Raw genomic sequence first — 20,983 nt, 5'->3', positions numbered from 1 at the left:
TGATGAGAAAAGAAGATTATGTGGCAATACTGAAGCAACATCTTAAGACATCAGCCAGAAACTTAAAGCTTGGGCGGAAATGGGTCTTCCAAATATATAATGACCTGAAGCATACTGCCAAACTGGTTACAAAGTGGCTTAATGATAACAAATATAAACCAACACAGGTGAAAACCTAGGAGTATAAGTGCAGAAAACCTAAAGAAAAAACTCCTAAAAACAGTATTTATTATATTTAAATTTAAAAATGCTCTAGAAGACAGAGCATAATAACTCTTAATCTGTCAAAAAACACTGGTCAAGTGAGGTGAATAACAGGACAGAAGAGATTCAAACCAGAGTGAACAAATGAGGGAAACTATTGTCTCAACACTCAGGGTAGGGTTCTAGGTAACATAAATCAGAGGATTTTTTGGTTCTTACTAGATGGAATGCCCTCTGATTCTAGAAGATGTAGAGAGGGGGATAGTCTAACCCTCTCTTTTACCTGCCTACCAGCGGAGGTGCACCATAAAGTATTGGGTACCCCCCGCTCCTCGTCGGCTCTCCCTATTCTGTCCCTTAAACCCGCAAGTCGCAGGAGCACCCACCACCAAGAATAAAAGGTGCAAATATAGTCATAAGGTCATTATCATAATCTGGTTACCTAAGCAGCTAGGCAACCCTGATGCAACTTATCCTTTATAGTAAATAGGAAAAAACAAGAAAGGTGATGCTTGTTAGTGTATTTGCATCAGATATGGAAATCCATAAATATTGACTAAAAATTGGTCACGATGAATATGATAGCTAGATCATAAACTGTGCACAGGTACATTCCTGCACAGTTATGCACATGACATTTGGTAATGATATACCAGTGATATTAATTATTAGCAAAAATCCCAGCAGGGAACTTATCTGCTAGGATCACTGTAGCAAATCCTAATCCCGACGCGTCTCCCCCCTAAATATTTCTTCTAGGGGTTCATCAGGGGAAGAACAAAGGATTTCATCATATCCAGATAGTAGTAATGCCAATTTTCTTTCTAAATAGAAAAAGATATCCATTTCCCAGATTAGGACATAGTATCACGTCCAAAACAATCCATATGCATTCTCTAGATCAAACACTATTGTGCCAAATTATCCATAATATCATACCTTACTTAGTTTGGCTTTCCTGGAATATTAGACCGACATCGATAGTCTTCAGTGGTGGGCAAGATTTGTAGTATGTATTACCCACTATTGCTGAGGTATAATGACCCCCAATCCACCGTATAGAAGCACGGTATACCTTCCCCGGTGGTATCTTTTTATGTGTCACGCCAGCTTCTTATTTTGAAATAACTTCCTGTCCCGCGGTAAGACACCGGAAGTGGTCACTGAATGTTAGGTATGTCATTTCCGCAGCTGCGCACCCTGGCAAAAGTGCACGTCCAGGGTGGTCAGGTGATAGCACAGACGTCATCTCAACATCCGTGCATACAGACGGAGGCGGCGTCGGAGGTGCTCTAATGATACATAGATGTCACTTCCGACCCTCCGCCTCCAAATTCCTCAGTAAAGGAAGCCATAACCACAATACCATTACGGCGACATGACTCACGCGCATGCGCACTTGTAAGGGAAGAAAGGCACCCGTATTAACAGCCCATAACAAATAACAGTACAGGATCGGGATATGTCTGATCTTTTTCTATTTAGAAAGAAAATTGGCATTACTACTATCTGGATATGATGAAATCCTTTGTTCTTCCCCTGATGAACCCCTAGAAGAAATATTTAGGGGGCAAACGTGTCGGGATTAGGATTTGCTACAGTGATCCTAGCAGATAAGTTCCCTGCTGGGATTTTTGCTAATAATTAATATCACTGGTATATCATTACCAAATGTCATCTGCATAACTGTGCAGGAATGTACCTGTGCACAGTTTATGATCTAGCTATCATATTCATCGTGACCAATTTTTAGTCAATATTTATGGATTTCCATATCTGATGCAAATACACTAACAAGCATCACCTTTCTTGTTTTTTCCTATTTACTATAAAGGATAAGTTGCATCAGGGTTGCCTAGCTGCTTAGGTAACCAGATTATGATAATGACCTTATGACTATATTTGCACCTTTTATTCTTGGTGGTGGGTGCTCCTGCGACTTGCGGGTTTAAGGGACAGAATAGGGAGAGCCGACGAGGAGCGGGGGGTACCCAATACTTTATGGTGCACCTCCGCTGGTAGGCAGGTAAAAGAGAGGGTTAGACTATCCCCCTCTCTACATCTTCTAGAATCAGAGGGCATTCCATCTAGTAAGAACCAAAAAATCCTCTGATTTATGTTACCTAGAACCCTACCCTGAGTGTTGAGACAATAGTTTCCCTCATTTGTTCACTCTGGTTTGAATCTCTTCTGTCCTGTTATTCACCTCACTTGACCAGTTTTTTTGACAGATTAAGAGTTATTATGCTCTGTCTTCTAGAGCATTTTTAAATTTAAATATAATAAATACTGTTTTTAGGAGTTTTTTCTTTAGGTTTTCTTAATGATAACAAAGTCAATGATTTGGAGTGGTCATCAGAAAACCCTGATATCAATCCTATTTAAAATTTATGGGCAAAGATGAGAAGGCAGGTGCGAGGAAGGCAACCTACAAACATGGCTCAGTACCACCAGTTCTGTCTCGAGGAATGGACCCAAATTCCTACCAACTATTGTGAGAAGCTTGTGGAAGGATATGCAAAATGTTTGACCCAAGTCATACAGTTTAAGGGAAATTGTACCAAATACTAATGAAATGTAAGAAAACGTTTGACTTTGCAGAAAGTAATAAAAATGCTTTAAAATATTCTCTCTCTAATTGTTTTGGAATTTGGCAAATATAAATAATTTTGTTAATCCTAATTGACCTAAAATGGGAAAGGTTTATTCTGATTTCATGTCAGATAGTTATAAAAACATGCTGATGTGTCTTTTTAGATAGCGTATGTAAACGTCTGGTTTCAGCTGTATACAATACAGCGCAGATTGAGCATATACAGGATATGTGTATTATAGTTGCAGTTTCTGTGGCTCTTTTGAGATCTGTAGAAAAAGAGTACCACTCCAGCTAGCACACTTTTAATGAATTCTATGTATCCTCAGAGGTTCTCATTTTATAGATAAACATTTAACCAGGAGTCAACCTTTAGGCCCTGTGCGCACTGGAAAATGGAATTTTCTCAAGAAAATTCCGCAGGTATTCAAAGATTACTGCACCCGTGGTAAAAAACCGCGGCAAACCGCACCAGAAAACTGCATGCGGTTTGCTGCGGTTATACCGCGGCATTGTTCGCGGTATTGCCGCGGTTTTGCCGCGTGCGGGTTGGTATGTGCTTTATTGCATTCAATGCAATAAAGCACATTGAAAAAAAAAAGTCATTTCATTCTGAGATAGAGAAATAGACAGAAGAATAGATAGATAGACAGACAGAGGGATAGATAGAAGGATGATAGATAGATAGAGTCCCTGTGAGCACACTCTGCATTTCTCACGGTCGGCAGTGAGTTCACATTACCGGCCGTGGGAAATGCCCTGGAGTTACCTCTGCTGTCTCGCTGCGAGGCTGCATTCAGCAGTGTCTGTGTCAGTCGCGGCTGGATGCAAGCATCGCAGGACGCCGGAGCTGTGGATTACGTCAGAGCTTTGTTTCGGGAGGGGTTAATAAAAGGGTGAACAAGGCTTATTTGTGTTTTATTTAAAATAAAGGATTTTTCGGTGTGTGTGTTTTTTCACTTTACTTACGGGTTGATCATGTCAGCTGTCTCATAGACGCTGCCATGATCAAGCCTGGAGTTAATGGCGGTGATCCGCCACCATTAACTCCTTGTATTACCTTGACTGCCACTGCTACACGGCAGCAAGAAGAGCCGGGGACACTCCGGTACTGCCGCATAATGCATGCGACAGTCCCGGGGCTGCTGCGGCTGATATTCTCGGCTGCGGGAGGTGGGAGGGAGGCGGGGGACATTAATCCTGCCCCTCTCCCTCCCAAGCCTGAGAATACCAGGCCGCCGCTGTGTGCTTACCTCGGCTGGACGGTAAATATACAGCGGAGCCCACATGCTTTGTTTTCTATATTTCCGTTTGCTTTCTATGTGTGTTCTATATGTCTGTGTCTGTGTCCTATGTCTGTGTGTCTGTGATGTGTGTGTGTTTACTCTCTGCTCCGCTTCCTCTTCCTGTAATGACATCACTTCCCTGCAAAACTGCAGGCACGCGATGTACATTACCGGAGGTAAACCGCGAAATACCGCAAAGAATAACGCCGGAAAATGCAGTGAACCGCACAGAATTTGCTGCCTGCGTTATTCCCTGCGGGATTTCACAATTACATTGGAGTCAATGGAGTGAAATCCCCCAGCGATGTGCGGAAAAGAATTGACATGCAATTGTTTTTGCTGCGGGAATCCCGCAGCAAAACATGCAGCTGTCAAAATCCGCCTAGTGCGCACAGGATTTTTTTTTCCCATAGGTTTTGCTGGTGATTCACTGCAGAGATGTTATGAACATTTTCTGCAGCGAAACATGCAGCAAATACGCAGAAAATCTGCGGCAAAATCCGGTAAGTGCGCACAGGGCCTTAGCCTCCGTCATAAGGCTGCTGTGTGATGGTGCAATATCTTACCATTTGGGGCCCCACTTTGTCTAAAACCGGCCCTGGTCTCAGTGCAGGGGGTGCGATGACATCACTACTGCGCACCTGCTGTGCCGAGATGTGCAGATCTAAAGAATACATGCCACTGCAGAGACCGAAACAGCAGGGGAAAGAGGAGATATGAGTATTTATTTATATATTTTTTTAAATCAGTGAGTACACTGGTGGCCAATGGTCACAATGGACTATGAGGGGTGCATTATACTATACGGAAGGTAATGTGGGGCCCATTATACTATATGGAAGACTATGGGGGGATAAAACTATATGGAGGACTATGTGGGGTCAATTATACTACATGGAAGGCTATGTTGGGGCCATTATACTACCTGTAGGAGTATGGGGTGGAATATACTAAATGAAATGCAATTGGGGCCTATAATACTATATGGAGGACTATAATGTGCATTATAATTGTTACACATCGGCGCCGCCGTAGCCACAAGCAGCCTGCTGCGGTTCCTGCTGCGCCACAATTTTTGGCCGCGCCTCGGGTCATCCAGCTGGCTGCTTCCTGCACGTATAAGTGTGGAGAAGCGGCTAGGGCGCATGTGCTTGCCGATTTGCCCCAGCCAGATCCGAAGTCCAGTGTTTCGCCTGGTGAGCATGCTCAGCCTGTTAGTACCATTTCTGAGGATAAGTCCTCAGTTCAGGCTACTGAGCTTGCTCCCACACTTTGTGCGAAAAGCCTCTTTGCTCAGGTAGTTTGACTCCGTTCCGTGTCCAAGTCCTGTGTTGTGCCTACTGAGCAAGCTTAGGCTGATAGTCTTGTTTCTGAGACTAAAGGCCCCGTTACACGCAACAACATCTCTAACGAGATATCGCTAGGGTCACAGAATTCGTGACGCACATCCGGCGTCGTTAGCGACGTTGTTGCATGTGACAACTACGAGCGACCACTAACGATCTGAAAAGCGGCACAAATCATTGATTGATGACATGTCGTTCATTTTCAAAATATCATTGCTCGTTTTGGACGCAGGTTGTTAGTCGTTCCTGGGGCAGCACACATCGCTACGTGTGACACCCCGGGATTGACGAACAACAGCGTTCCTGCGTCCTCCGGCAACGAGGTGGGAGTGACATTAATGCGGCTGCTCTCCGCCCCTCCGCTTCTATTGGTGGCCCGCTGTGTGATGTTGTTGTGATGCCGCATGAACCTCCCCCTTTAAAAAAAGTTTGTTCGCCGCTACAGCGCTGTTGTTAGTAAGGTATGTGCGTGTGACGCGTACTAGCGATATTGTTCGCCACGGGCAGCGATTTGCCCGTGATGCACACACGACGGGGGCTAGTGATGTTGCTGCGTGTAAAGCAGCTTTAAGTCTGTTGTTCAGGCTACTGAGCATGATCAGGCACTTAGAGCATCAGAGGCTAAGTCCGGTAAGGACTCCACTGGGCATGTCCGTAAGTTGACAGGCCCTGATAGGCTGGATAGCATCAGGTGTCCTGATGATGTGGCCACTCCGGACTGGAGAAGCCCGCCCCTCTGACCTGGCACCCCACCATTGGTCATCAGAGGATGACTGGTAGGATGTTTGGGGCTGTGCTGCAATTGTGTCATCAGTGACATGGCGGTTCCGGATAGGCCATTGGTGATGTCACTGATGATGTGGCACTCCACTATTGACCCCTGGAGGCACCATTGAGGCTCACACTGGGTATTGGGTGGACCTTAGGTGTTAAAAGGGCCTGGAGACCGCACCATGGTGCGCTGTGTTCATATGCTCTTGCCCTTATGCACATGGTAGAGCCACATTTTTTCCTACACCCACTAGTTCTGGAAGCAGTAGGTAGGGTGATGCATCCAGTGCCTTTCACGCTAAGATTTGTGGCTAAGTACGTTAGGGTCAGGAGCCGCGCTTCCCCTCCTATCCCTCCAATCCTGTTGTGCAGCCCAGTGGAGTTAACTGAGCTGTGGCTGCTGTGCCGACTGTTGCAGGGAGTAGCTTCATGCAACCTGATAATTAACCTGTTGAGGATAGTCTCTTTATGAACTTTCCCCAAGAGCTCAGAGATCAAAGGCACCAACACAACAAGGGGGATAGGGCTTTCCAACCCATGCAGCCAACTGAAATCCCAAGTGTCAGCCATCTAGAGCACAGCTCCTCTATTAATATATAGGGAGCAGGACCCCGAGAGCTTCAGGCCAAGGGGTCACTCAGAAACGTCTAAACATCAGTGCATGGAGGCAGGCCAGGACCATCAGCAATACCAACGGGAACGGATTCCTGGACAAGCTCCCCAGAGTGGCAGCGGCACCCAGAAACTTGGTTTACTCCTGTGTCAGTCTACTTAATGGTCGCACCAACATCCACACAGCCTGAGTGAGCACGCTGCCTCCCCCCTTCATCCTGCCTGCTGCATGGTGAGCACCACGCTTCCCTGCGCCACCACCATCCAGAGTCACGGGGTCTACACTACCTGTGGAGGGAACGTCATCTGGCTGCCCACTCCATCTTCCCCGGGTACTCCCATCGGCGGTACTCCTCTTATCGCGAACCACTAAATAGTCAATTTTTCATTTTCAAGTGTCCGCAAGCCCCCGGGTCCGGAGACCCCGGATCCGAGCAGTCCGACTGCTGCAGGGGCGGTACATATGCAAGCAATTGTACAGTCTGAAGGTTTGTGTGTGGTCAATCTTACTGTATGGAGGGCTACGTGGGGGCCATTATACTGTTTGGTGGGCTAGTGGGAGCCATTATACAGTATGAAGAGGTATTGGGGCCATTATACTGTATGTTGGCTCATTATACTGCATGGAGGACTGTGTGGGGGTCACAGTTGGGGATCATACTATGTTGGGGTCACCATACCTTGCCAGGGTAGTTGAGAGTGGGTACAGTAGGGGCATCATACTGTGCGTGTGGGGGGTACTGTGGAGGAATTCACTTTGGGGGTATCATACAATGTGGTGCACTTTTGTTGGCATAATAGTTTTTGGGTGCAATAAATGGGGAATGTAGGGGCTTCAATAGGAGGAAAATTAAATTGTAAGGGGTGCAGTTGTGATATGTGCTTATATGACCCAGCCAAAAATTAATTAATTTTAATTGATTTCTATGTACACACCTGCATAGTACCTTCTTTTTTATGTTCAGGTTTGATGTTCGGTATCCATTTTTGTTAGTAACATTTCAGCTAGTGTGTATTGTCAAGTGATAATTTTAAATCAAACAACTCCAGGAAATGAGTATATAATGGCTGTTACTAGGAATGTTCTAGTATATTTTTCATCTTGTGTTCTGATTGGTTGGCTATTGTTTTGAAATATTGTTGGTACCAAACTACCGGTAGATATGACTAAGAGCTCAAAATGTGTAGAACTTGCTGTAACTAACATCAGTATTTTCAATATGTAATAAATAAAATTTTGTGGATTTTAATTTCAATTCTGGTACTACACGTACAAGACTTTGATCCAAACCAAAAAAATGCATTAGCGATTGTGAATAGAGAATCCTTCATTAGAAGTAGAACTATTTTAGAATTTAAATTTATACACTGTTGGCATGTACAACTTGGTATGTATTTATTTTTTCTTGATTCAGTCTGTTTTAAAAAGTAAATCATAGTATTTATGTAATACGTACTTCATAAATTTTTTTAGTTGTCTGACATCATAGTCATGCATTACTTTCTTTCACTAATTTTTCATTTAGCTAAACTGAATGTGTGGAATAATACATAACTGCAAGATCCGACTACTCAAGGTTTGTAGTCTGTTACTATGGAGACACAAAATGTCTATATAAGCGTTGTAGACACAAAGCAATACTTATTGTAATCAAGACTATTTGCTGTGATTCTTATGTTTTATTGTAAATATATGAGAGCAATAAATCATAGCTATAGAAAAAGACATGGACCGTACAGTGGCATGCAAGAGTTTCGGGACCCTTTGTTAGAATTACTGATATTTTGAACAGTTAAGCAAGTTGAAGATGAAATGATCTCTAAAAGTTAAAGATATATTTTGTTAGTATTTTAGGCAAAAAAATCATATTAAGCTTAAATCTTTTACATTTTTAAATGAACAAAAAAAGGAAAATGAGCACCCAGCATATAGCCGGGTTCTCAGCTTCCCAACACGGTAAGTTTTTTAACTGCACGAGAGGAGACACATTAGCTGGGGACCCCAATGTAAGAGAATACCGTGACGAGGTGTTGGGGCTCTGTTGCATTGATCACTTCAATAGCTAAATTTCTCTTTATTCATATGTTCATGGCAGTAATGCAGATTCCATTTTTCATACCTTCATTCTTACATATAGCTATTGGATTTTTCACGTCACTATTCACACAGCAGTTTCTGCTTTTCATATATTCCCCTTACATAGTCATTGGTGTGCATACTTTCTCTCCATATTTGTGCAGGTGTCTCTGAACAGTAGAACAATGTACCACAACCTCAGTGTCTGCTACATCATCCTAAAGGTCTTGTGCAATTAAGTGGGGATATTGATTTACCTCTCTAGCAATCCTACAAGCAGCTCTTAGAGACGTTTTGCTTGTTTAACTTGACCTCCAATGTTCCTGTTAACTGTCATTTCTTAAATACATTTCAAACTGAGGAAAAGGCAACTTGAAAACACTTTGCTATCTTCTTATAGTCTTCTCCTTTTCAGGGTGCTAGGCAGCTACTTAGAAGAAACCCATGGCTGCTGTTTTTTGGCACAAGGTTAGAGGAGGCTGGGCATTTATAAAGCTGTGAAATTTGCATCACCTGACCCTTACTAATGATGATAGTGAACAAGCCATAACTCTAACAGGCTCATTAAGGTCGTTATCTGAGCACACAAATCTCCAAGGGTGCCCAAACTTTTGCATTTGCCCATTTTCCTTTTTGTAATTTTTAACATGTAAAAGATTAACTATATATATATATATATATATATATATATATATATATATATATATATATATATTATTTTTTTTTTTTCTTCTTAAAATACAAAGGATACTTGTCATCCTTAACTTTAGGCCTTTTAAACATCATTTTATCTTTAGCTTGCTAAACTGTTTACAATAACATTAATTTTAACCAGGGGTGCCAAAACCTGTATATGCCAGTGTAAATGTAAAACTTATATATTAATGTACTGACAAAATGGAACACTACATCATTAATTTTAGATTCTGATCATACTGCATGAAGGCTACTGCTACGACACACCCAAGCTATGCTATATTAGAGCAACAATATATATTTTTCATTTTACTCTAATAACTAATTGCCTCTAACTACTTGCTTCCTTATATTCCACATGAAAATATTGTGTACACAGCTACTAATTTTGAATGAAATTGCCTACTTATATTTGGAACACATATGGAAATGATGAAACCTTCCTACAAATTGAAAATCAGTTTTACCTTTAGGCTGGGTCAGACAGACGAGGATCACATCGTAGTGCGTGCACTGGCCGGCGGATCTCCTGATCTGAGCATGACAGCTTCTTGTATTTTTATGCAGCTCTGAAGCTCAGGTCAGGAGAGCCGTCGGCCAGTCCAGGCATTTTGATGCTATCGTCGTCCATGTTATACGGCTGTTGGACTTCGGCCTTACAAGGACTAAAGGTTTGTGGACCCTCTGGAACCTAAGTAAGAGAATAGTTGGTATATGAGTAGCATAAGAAATAACACTCACTATTTTCACATTCCAATACAGTTGAACAACCATAAAAGTCTGTGCAAAATAAATAAGTCATGTAATATTTCTTTCAATGTTTACAGTACAGGGAAAAAATGGCATTCCCGAAGGAAAATGATAACTCCAACTTTTCATTTTGCGATTCTGTCTGAATTCTTGGAGGTCATGAATGAGCAATCAAAAGTGTTGGTGGAAAAATTCAAGGTAAAAATGGACAAAGAAGCTTTCAATTGCTTTATGGATGTAACCCTTTGCGCTTTGGACATAATATCTGGTAGGTTTAATAGTCTATCTATCTATCTATCTATCTATCTATCTATCTATCTATCTATCTATCTATCTATCTATCCATCTATCTACCTATCCCTTATTCAAATTATTATTTTTGTTTAGTAATATATTCTTCTTGCTGGTTTTACAGAAACTGCTATGGGAAAGAAAATATATGCCCAGAGTAACAGCAATTCTGATTATATACACGCAATTTATAAGTAAGGCTTTTCTTCTTTTTTGATTTGTCTTCTTTTTTTCTACAGTGAATGACTTTACAATCTTTTTCTCAAAGTCCATAATTTCAATCTACGAAAGAGCAGGACATATCTGCCGGACATCGGTGCCTCACCATATTTTCCATGATTTTCTGTTGCAGTGAAAGCTTAGATCAGAATCTAGGTTCACATATAAACACAAATATTTGTAGCTATGTCAGCTAGTCAGCATGAAAACATAGCTATAGGGGTTGATTTAGATTTACCCTGTTACCCACATGACTAAAAATGGCATAATTGTACATATAAATGTGCAGTCCATATCTTTTTCTACAGCTACAGTAGGGGGAAGACGTATTTGATCCCTTGCTGATTTTGTAAGTTTGCCCACTGACAAAGACATGAACAGTCTATAATTTTAAGGGTAGGTTAATTTTAACAGTGAGAGATAGAATTTCCAAAATAAAATCCAGAAGATCACATTATATAAATTATATAAATTTATTTGCATTTTGCAGAGAGAAATAAGTGTTTGATCCCCAACAACCATTAAGGGTTCTGCCTCCTACAGACCACTTAGATGCTCCTAATCAACTCATTCCCTGCATTAAAGACAGCTGTCTTAAATTGTCACTTGTATAAAAGACTCTTGTCCAAATTAATCAGTCAGACTCTAACCTCTACAACATGGACAAGATCAAAAAGCTTTCTAAGGATGTCAGGGACAAGATCATAAACCTGCACAAGGCTGGAATGGGCTACTAAACCATAAGTAAGGTGCTGGGTGAGAAGGAGACAACTGTTGGTACAATAGTAAGAAAATGGAAGAAATACAAAATGACTGTCAATCAACATCGATCTGGGGCTCCATGCAAAATCTCACCTTGTGAGGTATCAAGGATCATGAGAAAGGTGAGAGATCAGCCTAAGACTACACGGGGGAACTTGTTAGTGATCTCAAGACAGCTGAGACCACTGTCATTAAGAAAACCATTGGTAACACTCTACACCATAATGGCTTAAAATCGTGCAGTGCCCACACAGTCCCACTGCTCAAGATGGCACATGTGCAGGCCCGTCTGAAGTTTGCCAATTAACACTTGGATGATTTTGAGAGTAATTTGGAGAAGGTCCTGTGGTCAGATGAGACAAAAATGAAGCTCTTTGACCTTAACTCAATTCGCCATGTTTGGAGGAAGAGAAATGCTGTCCATGACCCAAAAAACACTGTCCCCACACCACGCACGGAGGTGACAACATTACGTTTTGGGGGTGTTTCTCTGCCAAGGACACAGGACTACTTTGCCGCATCAATGGGACAATGGATGTGACTCGCCCACCCCAGGGCCTTAAGTGACTCAGTGTCGGTCCGGACTAGTCCGGGGTAGTCAGCGGTGGCGGGGCCCGATTCCGTGACCATGGTGGAGTCAATTAATGTGGCAATATTGGGGAGATGATGATAAAGTTTATATATGATTCGTGACGCCACCTGTGGTAATTTGCAGCTATGGAGCCGCAGCTGCTGGAAGGGACCTCCGGGGCTGATGTTATGGCAGCTAAGGTGTTTCTTGCTCTCCACAGGTAGAGCGGGTACCCCGGGGCAACCTTTGGTGCTTGGTAAAGTCTATGGTGTTGTAGATGCAGTGCAGGATAAAACAGACGACACAGGGCTTGCAGTTAAGGTCTTTACTCACTGTTAGGTCTCAATTCGGCAGCTGTCCAGTTGCCCACAGTATGCTGGGATCCACTGTCAGGTGCCTCCGCCGATCCCGGGTAGTTCTGAGGTCAATACCGATGCACCCCTCCTGTGTCTCTTTCCTGACTGACTTCCTAGCCTTCAAAACAAGAAAGCCTGCGGAAACACAATCATATGTTTCTCAACGCTGGCAGGAAACTAGCCAGGTCTTCACCGGGAAGGAACAACCACGGGAAGGGCAGTCTCCAGTCAAGGAGACCACCTATGCCAAACATGGTATCCATCCACAGACAGCTGTTTCGGGGTATTTGCCCCTCATCAGTGTGGAGTAGGAAACTGGCTAGTGGGAGCAATGCCTAGTAGAAGACTACATAAGCAAGGATGGTTGACCTTAGGGAGATCAACATCCGGCACCACGGAGACACCATCATGTGTTTCTCAACGCAGTGATTCTAGAGCAATGCCCCCTGGGAAATATTCAAAACAAGAAAGCTTGCGGAGACACCATCACATGTTTCTCAACGCTGGCAGGAAACTAGCCAGGTCTTTCACCGGGAATGAACAACCACGGGAAGGGCAGTCTCCAGTCAAGGAGACCACCTATGCCAAACATGGTATCCAGCCACAGACAGCTGTTTCGGGGTATTTGCCCCTCATCAGTGTGGAGTTTCCAAGCCTGGCACCTTTCTCCAATACCCTGCAACTGGGTCTCCGACTCCTTCGGTCCTAGACCACCATCCACGACCTAGCCAAAAGTCCCCAAGGAGCTCCAACTCCCAGCTGCTCACTCTTTGAGGGCTACCACTCAACTCTCCCTCACTTCCTCTCTCTGACTTGCTCCCTCCTTCAGTCTGCCTGACCCCTAGGCGGGTGGCCCTGTTCCAGCTAGACTATCCACTGGTGTGCCTGACAGGGTGTGGTGTGAGGTGTGACTAGGATTTAGATGCTGCTGGAGCAATACCAAAGGTTAGGATCCCAGAACCATGGGGAATTGAGTCCTCCACCAGAAGAGAAAGAAGTACAGTACCCTGTAACACAGTGACTAGTTCAGGGGTGTCACACAAACAATTTTGTTTCTTGTTATGAATGTTACAAAAATAACCAGGTCTGATAGAAAATCAGGATAGTAGCGTGAACTGAACCTTTACCAAACATGTTGCACATAAACACATTATCTTTTCCCTTGGATATTAGTTGTCCAAAGATGTGTGATGCCCATTTATACTTATATTTGCCTTTTTTTTATCAAGAATGAGTGATATCATCCACCGCAGACAGAAAATGCCGTGGTTATGGCCAGACTTTCTGTACTCAAAGCTAAAAGAAGGAAAGGAACATGACAGGAACCTGCGCATCCTTCATTCATTTACTGACAGTGTAAGTAGATTTTCTACTATTCATGGTTGTGGCAGTCACTTAAAGGGAATCTGTCACCAGGATTTTGCCACCTAATCTGATAGCATAATAAAGGAGATACAGAGATCCTGATTCCAGCGATGTGTCACTTACTGGGCTACTTAGTGTAGTGTTGATAAAATCACTGTTTAATCAGCAGTAGATTATCATAACAGGACTACGTGGTGTGCTGCAGGTTATCCAGCATATTCATGAGCTCTGTATAACTGCTAGATCTGAAGCAGAGAAAACATTGTTTTCATAATTGAGACAGCTCAATAAGTGACACATCGCTGGAATCAGGGTCTCTGTATCTACATTATGCTGCTTTTAGATGGGGGAGTAAAAACCTGGTGACAGATTTGGATCTCATTCACATGGCAAAACCATCTGGAACCTGTACAGCACAGCATGCCTACAGACATTTGTGTACAATGGACTTGTAGATACACGTTATTCTCTGTTATCATGTAAACGTGAGTTCCCATTATAGTACAGAATCATTCAGTAATAAGACATGATGATAAATAATGTGTGGATGTTATTCCAGATGCCTGGTCTTTAGTAGAACCGGCCGTGGTTCGGCTCCAGTTTGGTTCGCCGAACGGAGGTCTCGTTCGAGTTCGGTTCGGCGAACCACTCGAACCACATAGAAAACAATGGGAGGCAATCACAAACACATAAAAACACCTAGAAAACACCCTCAAAGGTGTCCAAAAGGTGACAAACAACTCACAACACAACACAAACACATGGGAAAGTGACAAGAACAAATTCTCATGCGAAAACAAAACAGCGTTACAAGGAAAAGAGGATGAGACACAGATATAGGCATGGCACGCCCTTCTAAAATTATGTAAAACACCGCAAGGTGACTCCAAGCGGAGTCTCCCTTTTTTACAAAAATTGGGCCGCACACACACCCACCCATTCAGTGGCAGCACTTGTGCCCCAGTTGTACACTTCACAGCTAGATTTGCATCAAGCACATTCAAAAATACGCCATTCTTAACCGTTCCCAGGATGACCCCGGGGTAGGTAGCAAAGTCTTTGCTGAACCATGACTTGTTCATCTTGGCTCCTTTTAAAAAACACAGCAAGCAAGGGTTACTCCAAGCGGAGTCTCCCTTTTTTCCAAAAATTGGGCCACACAGACACCCACCCATTCAGTGGCAGCACTTGTGCCCCAGTTGTACACTTCACAGCTAGATTTGCATCAAGCACATTCAAAATACACAAGCATGTACTCTCCCCAGGATGACACAGGGGTAGTAAATTCCTTCTGGATCCATAACTTGTTCATTTTGATGAACGTTAGTCTGTCCACATTGTCACTGGACAGACGCGTGCGCTTATCTGTCAGCACACACCCAGCAGCACTGAAGACACGTTCAGAGACAACGCTGGCAGCTGGACATGACAAAATCTCCAAGGCGTAAGTGGAGAGCTCTGGCCATTTTTCAAGATTTGAAGCCCAAAATGAGCAAGGCTCCATTTGCAAAGTCATGGCATCGATGTTCATTTGGAGATACTCCTGTATCATCCTCTCCAGCCGTTGACTATGTGTCAGACTTGTTGTCTCTGGTGGCCTTGCAAAGGACGGTCTAAAAAAATTATGAAAAGATTCCATAAAATTGCTGTTACCAGCACAAGATACGGTGCTGCTGGTACGGGTAGACTGTTAAAGATGACGAGACCGTCCCATGTTTGTCAAGTTACAACTGGGAGATTCACTCGCTGCACCTGCACGGTTGTTTGGTGGAAAAGCCGAGCTAAGATCGAGTAACAGCTTTTGCTGATACTCCTGCAGACGTGCGTCCCTTTCTATGGCTGGAATTATGTCACAAAATTTGGACTTGTACCGGGGATCTAATAGTGTGGCAAGCCAGTAGTCATCATCACTTCTAATTTTGACAATACGAGGGTCATGTTGGAGGTAATGCAGCAAGAAGGCGCTCATGTGTCTTGCGCAGCCATGCGGACCAAGTCCACATTGTGTTTGTGGCATAGAGGTGCTAACCGTTCTTTCTTCCTCTGACATCGCCCCCCAACCTCTTTCAACTGAAATTTGAACAAGGTCTCCCTCATCCGCTGAGTCTTCCATGTCCATGGACAGTTCGTCCTCCATTTCTTCATGTTCTCCTGCACCTTCCTCAACATTTCGCCTGCTACCATGTGCCCTTGTTGATCCCTGTCCCCCATGGTCCCATGCCTGCCGCGTTGGTGATGATGAACGTCTGGACCTTGGTGATGTTGGTGTCTCTTGCGCATATGAATCCTCCTGTAGTTCCTCCCCTTCCTGTTTTCCCACCCCCTGACACCGAATGGTGTTTAGCGTGTGCTCCAGCATGTAAATGACTGGAATTGTCATGCTGATAATGGCATTGTCAGCGCTAAACATTTTCGTCGCCATGTCGAAACTGTGCAGAAGGGTACATATGTCCTTGATCTGAGACCACTCCATCAGGGTGATCTGCCCCACCTCTGCATCTCGTTGGCCCAGGCTTTACGTCATGACGTATTGCACCAGGGCTCGACGGTGCTGCCACAGTCGCTGTAATGTGGAGAGTCGAATTCCAGCGTGTCGGCACATCACATTTCAGGCGATGAACCGGCAGGCTGAAAGACTTCTGGAGCGATGCAAGTCGCTCAGCAGCGGTGGTTGAACGGCGGAAGTGAGCAGACAGTTTTCGTGCCCTGTTCAGAAGGCCATCTAGGCCGGGATAGTGTGTTAAAAATTGCTGGATAACAAGGTTCAACACGTGAGCCATACAAGGCACGTGTGTCACCTTGCCCAGGCGAAGGGCCGCACCCAGGTTTGCAGCATTGTCACACACGGCCTTACCAGGCTGCAGGTTGAGTGGAGACAACCATTTACCAAACTCAGTCTCCAGAGCTCCCACAACTCAGCCGCTGTGTGACTCTTAGTTCCAAGACATTTCAAGCTAAAGACCGCCTGATTCCGTTGCGCTCTGCTGCCAGCATAGTAATGAGGGGTGCGTGATTCCTTCTGCGCAGTTAGAACGCTGGTGGCCTGACCAGGCAGGCTTGGGGCGGAGGTGGAGGACCCAGACGAGGTGGAGGAGGCAGAAGCAGTGGTGGAACTTGGACAGACAGAGGATTGAGACACAAGTCGTGGGGACGGCAAGACTTGTGCAGCAGACCCTTCACCATCTATCACCATAGTTACCCAGTGCCCTGTCAGCGACATGTAACGTCCCTGTCCATGCTTACTGGTCCAAGTATCGGTGGTGAAATGCACCCGTTCACACACAGAGTTTCTCAAGGAAGCGGTGATGTTGTGTGCGACATGCTGGTGTAGCGCAGGCACACCTTTCTTAGAGAAGTAGTGGTGACTGGGCATCTGGTACTGGGGCACAGCGACAGACATAAGGTCTCTAAAATCCTTACAGAGGGATAAAGTCAACCTCTTAGCTTTGTCATGGGTTGCAGGAAATGGCCTTTTATTTGTCCACATCTGAGGGACAGAGGTCTGGCTGCTGTGTGTAGACGGTGTTGAGTAGGGTGTCCCTGGAAAAATGCAGGTTTGTGAGGAAAGTGCAGGCGTAGACATGATGTTGCCTTCATCCAACGTTGGTGCTATCGATGTCTGAGAGAGCTGTACACATGCACTTTTTCCCCTTCCAAACCAACTGACGACCTACCAAGCAAACTGCCTGTTGCGGTTACAGTGGTGGAAGTTGTGCGCGGAAAACTAGGTGTGACAGCTGTCCCCACAGTCCTAGAAGATGAAGAGCGCGCGGATGCACTGGAAAGGGCAGGCGGTGGATGGGTCGCTCCGCTAGGCCGCATTGCAGCACGGTGAGCTTCCCACTGGGACATATGATATTTATGTTTCATGTGACGATTCATGGAAGAATTTGTCAAACTGCTGAGGTTTTTCCCTCTACTAACAGAAGGACGACAAATTTTACAGATCACATAATTTGGGCGATCTTTTGCTATGTCAAAAAAGGACCAGGCAAGGCAAGGCTTAGAGGGCATGTGACCTGCTGATCCACCCCGACTAGTGCTCAGAGGCACAGTGGTGGCTGAGGATGCAGTTGTAGATGTGCTACCAGTACTCCAACTCTGTCCAGGAAGGCGCAAGGTAACTTCGTCGTCAGTTGCATCCTCCTCCACCGCCTCTGTTGACCTCCTCGAGTGCCTGACTGTGGGTTGACAGTAGGTGGGATCTAGAACTTCCTCATCAATTGTTGTGTTTGCACTCCCCTCACCCTCAGACCAAGCCTCTTCTTGCCCTGACCGAATATTTAAGTTCTCATCCCAATCTGGTATCTGCGTCTCATCGTCATCAGTATGTTCCTCATTGTCTATAACAACAGGTGTTACAGTTTGTGAATAAGGGTCAACATTATGCTCAGAAACTTGGTCCTCACGGCCTGAATCAGAGTCACAAAGGTTCTGGGCATCACTGCAGACCATTTCCTGGTCTGTACTCACTGTAGCTTGGGAGCACACCTCTGATTCCCAGGCTATAGTGTGACTGAACAACTCTGCAGACTCAGCCATCTCAGATCCACCATACTGTGCAGGGCGGATGGAGACTTCAGAGCTGGGAGAAAGCAAGTGTGATTAGGATGACAACTCAGAGGACTGGTGTTTTTTGGATGCGGTAGTTGAGGTGGCGGAGTGGGTACTTGTTGGACCACTTGAGATCCATTCAAGCATTTTCTTTTTTTGGCCATCATCTACCTTTGTTCCAGTTGTTCGTGTCCGTAAAAAAGGGAGCACATCGGATTGTCCACAGTAAGTAGTAGACATTTTACTTTTGCTGGAAGATTGTCTATCTTCAGCCTATGTTAATGGAGCTTTGCCACCTTCCCTACGGACAAACCCTTTTTTTCCTTTTCCAACATGCCTCTTCCCCTTTCCACCAGCATCTGTCATTTTGCCACTCATTTTGATTGCAACAAGATTGTGCACTTAAAATGTGGTAGTAAAAATTGAGAGGTGGTGTAGATTGCAGCGGTGGTCTATCTTTATTAACAGCAGAATAAACAACAATAACTATCCCTGACAATGCAACTACGGCCCTTAAACTGGCAGCATAGTTTGCTATTAGAATGGCTTAGTAACAGTGAGTTTGAGTGTGCAATGCAGTGGTGCTGCAAATAGCTTTGCACCAGTGGGACTATAATGGAAGTCCAACAGCCACTTTTAGGATGCCACTAAGTTTCCTCAGTGTTTGCTAGTAAAATGGCTTAATAACAATGAGTTTGAGTGTGCAATGCAGTGGTGCTGCAAATAGCTTTGCACCAGTGGGACAATAATAGAAGTCCAACAGCCACTTTTAGGATGTCACTAAGTTTACTCAGTGTTTGCTAGTATAATGGCTTAATAACAATGAGTTTGAGTGTGCAATGCAGAGGTGCTGCAAATAGCTTTTCACCAGTGGGACAATAATGGAAGTCCAACAGCCACTTTTAGGATGCCACTGTTTACTCAGTGTTTGCTAGTATAATGGCTTAGTAACAATGAGTTTGAGTGTGCAATGCAGTGGTGCTGCAAATAGCTTTGCACCAGTGGGACAATAATGGAAGTCCAACAGCCACTTTTAGGATACCACTAAGTTTACTCAGTGTTTGCTAGTATAATGGCTTAGTAACAATGAGTTTGAGTGTGCAATGCAGAGGTGCTGCAAATAGATTTGCACTAGTGGGACTCTAATGGAAGTCCAACAGCCACTTTTGGGATGCCACTAAGTTTACTCAGTGTTTGCTAGTATAATGGCTTAGTAACAATGAGCTTGAGTGTTCAAAGGACAGGAGGGTACAGTGGCAGGGTTGTGGATTAGTGTACAGGAAAGGAAGCCTCACTTTCTATCCTTCCTAATAAGGAAATGCAGTGAGAATGTCCCTGAGCTTAGCTACACAGACGCTGTTATCTTCTGTAGCTTTTAAAACCTCTTTCCACGGACCTGACTGTCACCTATGGCTCTGAGCCTGCTGTTATTAGCTCTTACAAGGGCTAATAGAAACTTCTATCCCTATTCTGTATAGCGCTGTGTGTAGAGCGTACACAGCAGTATCGGAGACAGGAGCTACGCCAGCGGTGACTGACACCCAGACGCAGAAGGCAGATAATGGCGTCCGGACGGGAAGATACCCGTTTTTATAATGCAGGGACATGTGACATGGACATCCTATCACACATGCCGTTGCTTCTCTGGCTAAAAGTCCACTTAGCTGTGTGTGTGTCTGGGATTGGCTGACATGCTGGCCCACCCCACTACACGCGTGCGCTTAGGGAAGGAAGACAAGGAAAAAAAAAAATGGCGATCGCCATTATCCCAGCAGCAGTGATCTGAATGCGCTGTTCCCGCACACTATACACTGAAATTTCGTAATAGTGTGAGTCACAGAGTGATTAGCTTGGCTTTTTGCTGCTAGAACCGTTCTCGAACGTAACTAGAACTATCGAGCTTTAGCAAAAAGCTCGAGTTCTAGTTCGATCTAGAACAGCCCCCAAAATCACTCGAACCGCGAACTGGAGAACCACAAACCACGAACCGCGCTCAACTCTAGTCTTTAGTGGCCACATTTATGCACTTAGCTCCTACATAGAATCATGTTCCGTTATGCCAATGGCCAATATATGCAGATAGCTTTTACTGAGTAGAAGAGAGACTTGTTTCTGTGAAGATGTACTTTAACTTTTAAGATTCTAGCATTTAGGACTAAGTGCTTTCTTGTGATCATGAACACTTTTATGTAATGCTAATGAAATGCCATGATTGTCTTGATTCCAATGAGTCTTGGGGTTATAGAAAAAAAATTAAAAAAAAATATTTCTTTTACTAGCACTCTAATTCATTACCCATAATAACACATACTACTTTGGCATATATTTATTCTATAGAAAAGATAACATACTTCACTAGCACACAAATTGACTCTATCATTTTCATTTATAAATACTCCGTACAACATTGTAGAAGAATAAATCCTTGACCCTCTAGCCACTAACTAATGATTGCATATACAGTGCCTTGAAAAAAAAATCATATCCTGTGAAATGTAGAAGGTGTAATAGTAATAAAAACAAATATTAT

General features: G+C 44.0%; 1 protein-coding gene across 1 annotated transcript in view; it reads left to right on the top strand.

Moving 5' to 3' along the window:
* The window catches only part of LOC142290537 (cytochrome P450 4V2-like), a 93,976-nt gene that overhangs the window by 32,195 nt on the left and 40,798 nt on the right, over positions 1–20,983 (top strand). The window contains exons 4-6 of the mRNA XM_075334502.1: positions 10,413–10,603; positions 10,751–10,820; positions 13,764–13,890. Of these exons, the coding sequence (XP_075190617.1) occupies positions 10,413–10,603; positions 10,751–10,820; positions 13,764–13,890 (388 nt within the window). The remainder of the gene's footprint in view (positions 1–10,412; positions 10,604–10,750; positions 10,821–13,763; positions 13,891–20,983) is intronic.

The sequence above is a fragment of the Anomaloglossus baeobatrachus genome, chromosome 1 (assembly GCF_048569485.1).
Source record: "Anomaloglossus baeobatrachus isolate aAnoBae1 chromosome 1, aAnoBae1.hap1, whole genome shotgun sequence".
Taxonomy (NCBI): Eukaryota; Metazoa; Chordata; class Amphibia; order Anura; family Aromobatidae; genus Anomaloglossus; species Anomaloglossus baeobatrachus.
This window is presented reverse-complemented; position numbering and strand designations above follow the sequence as displayed.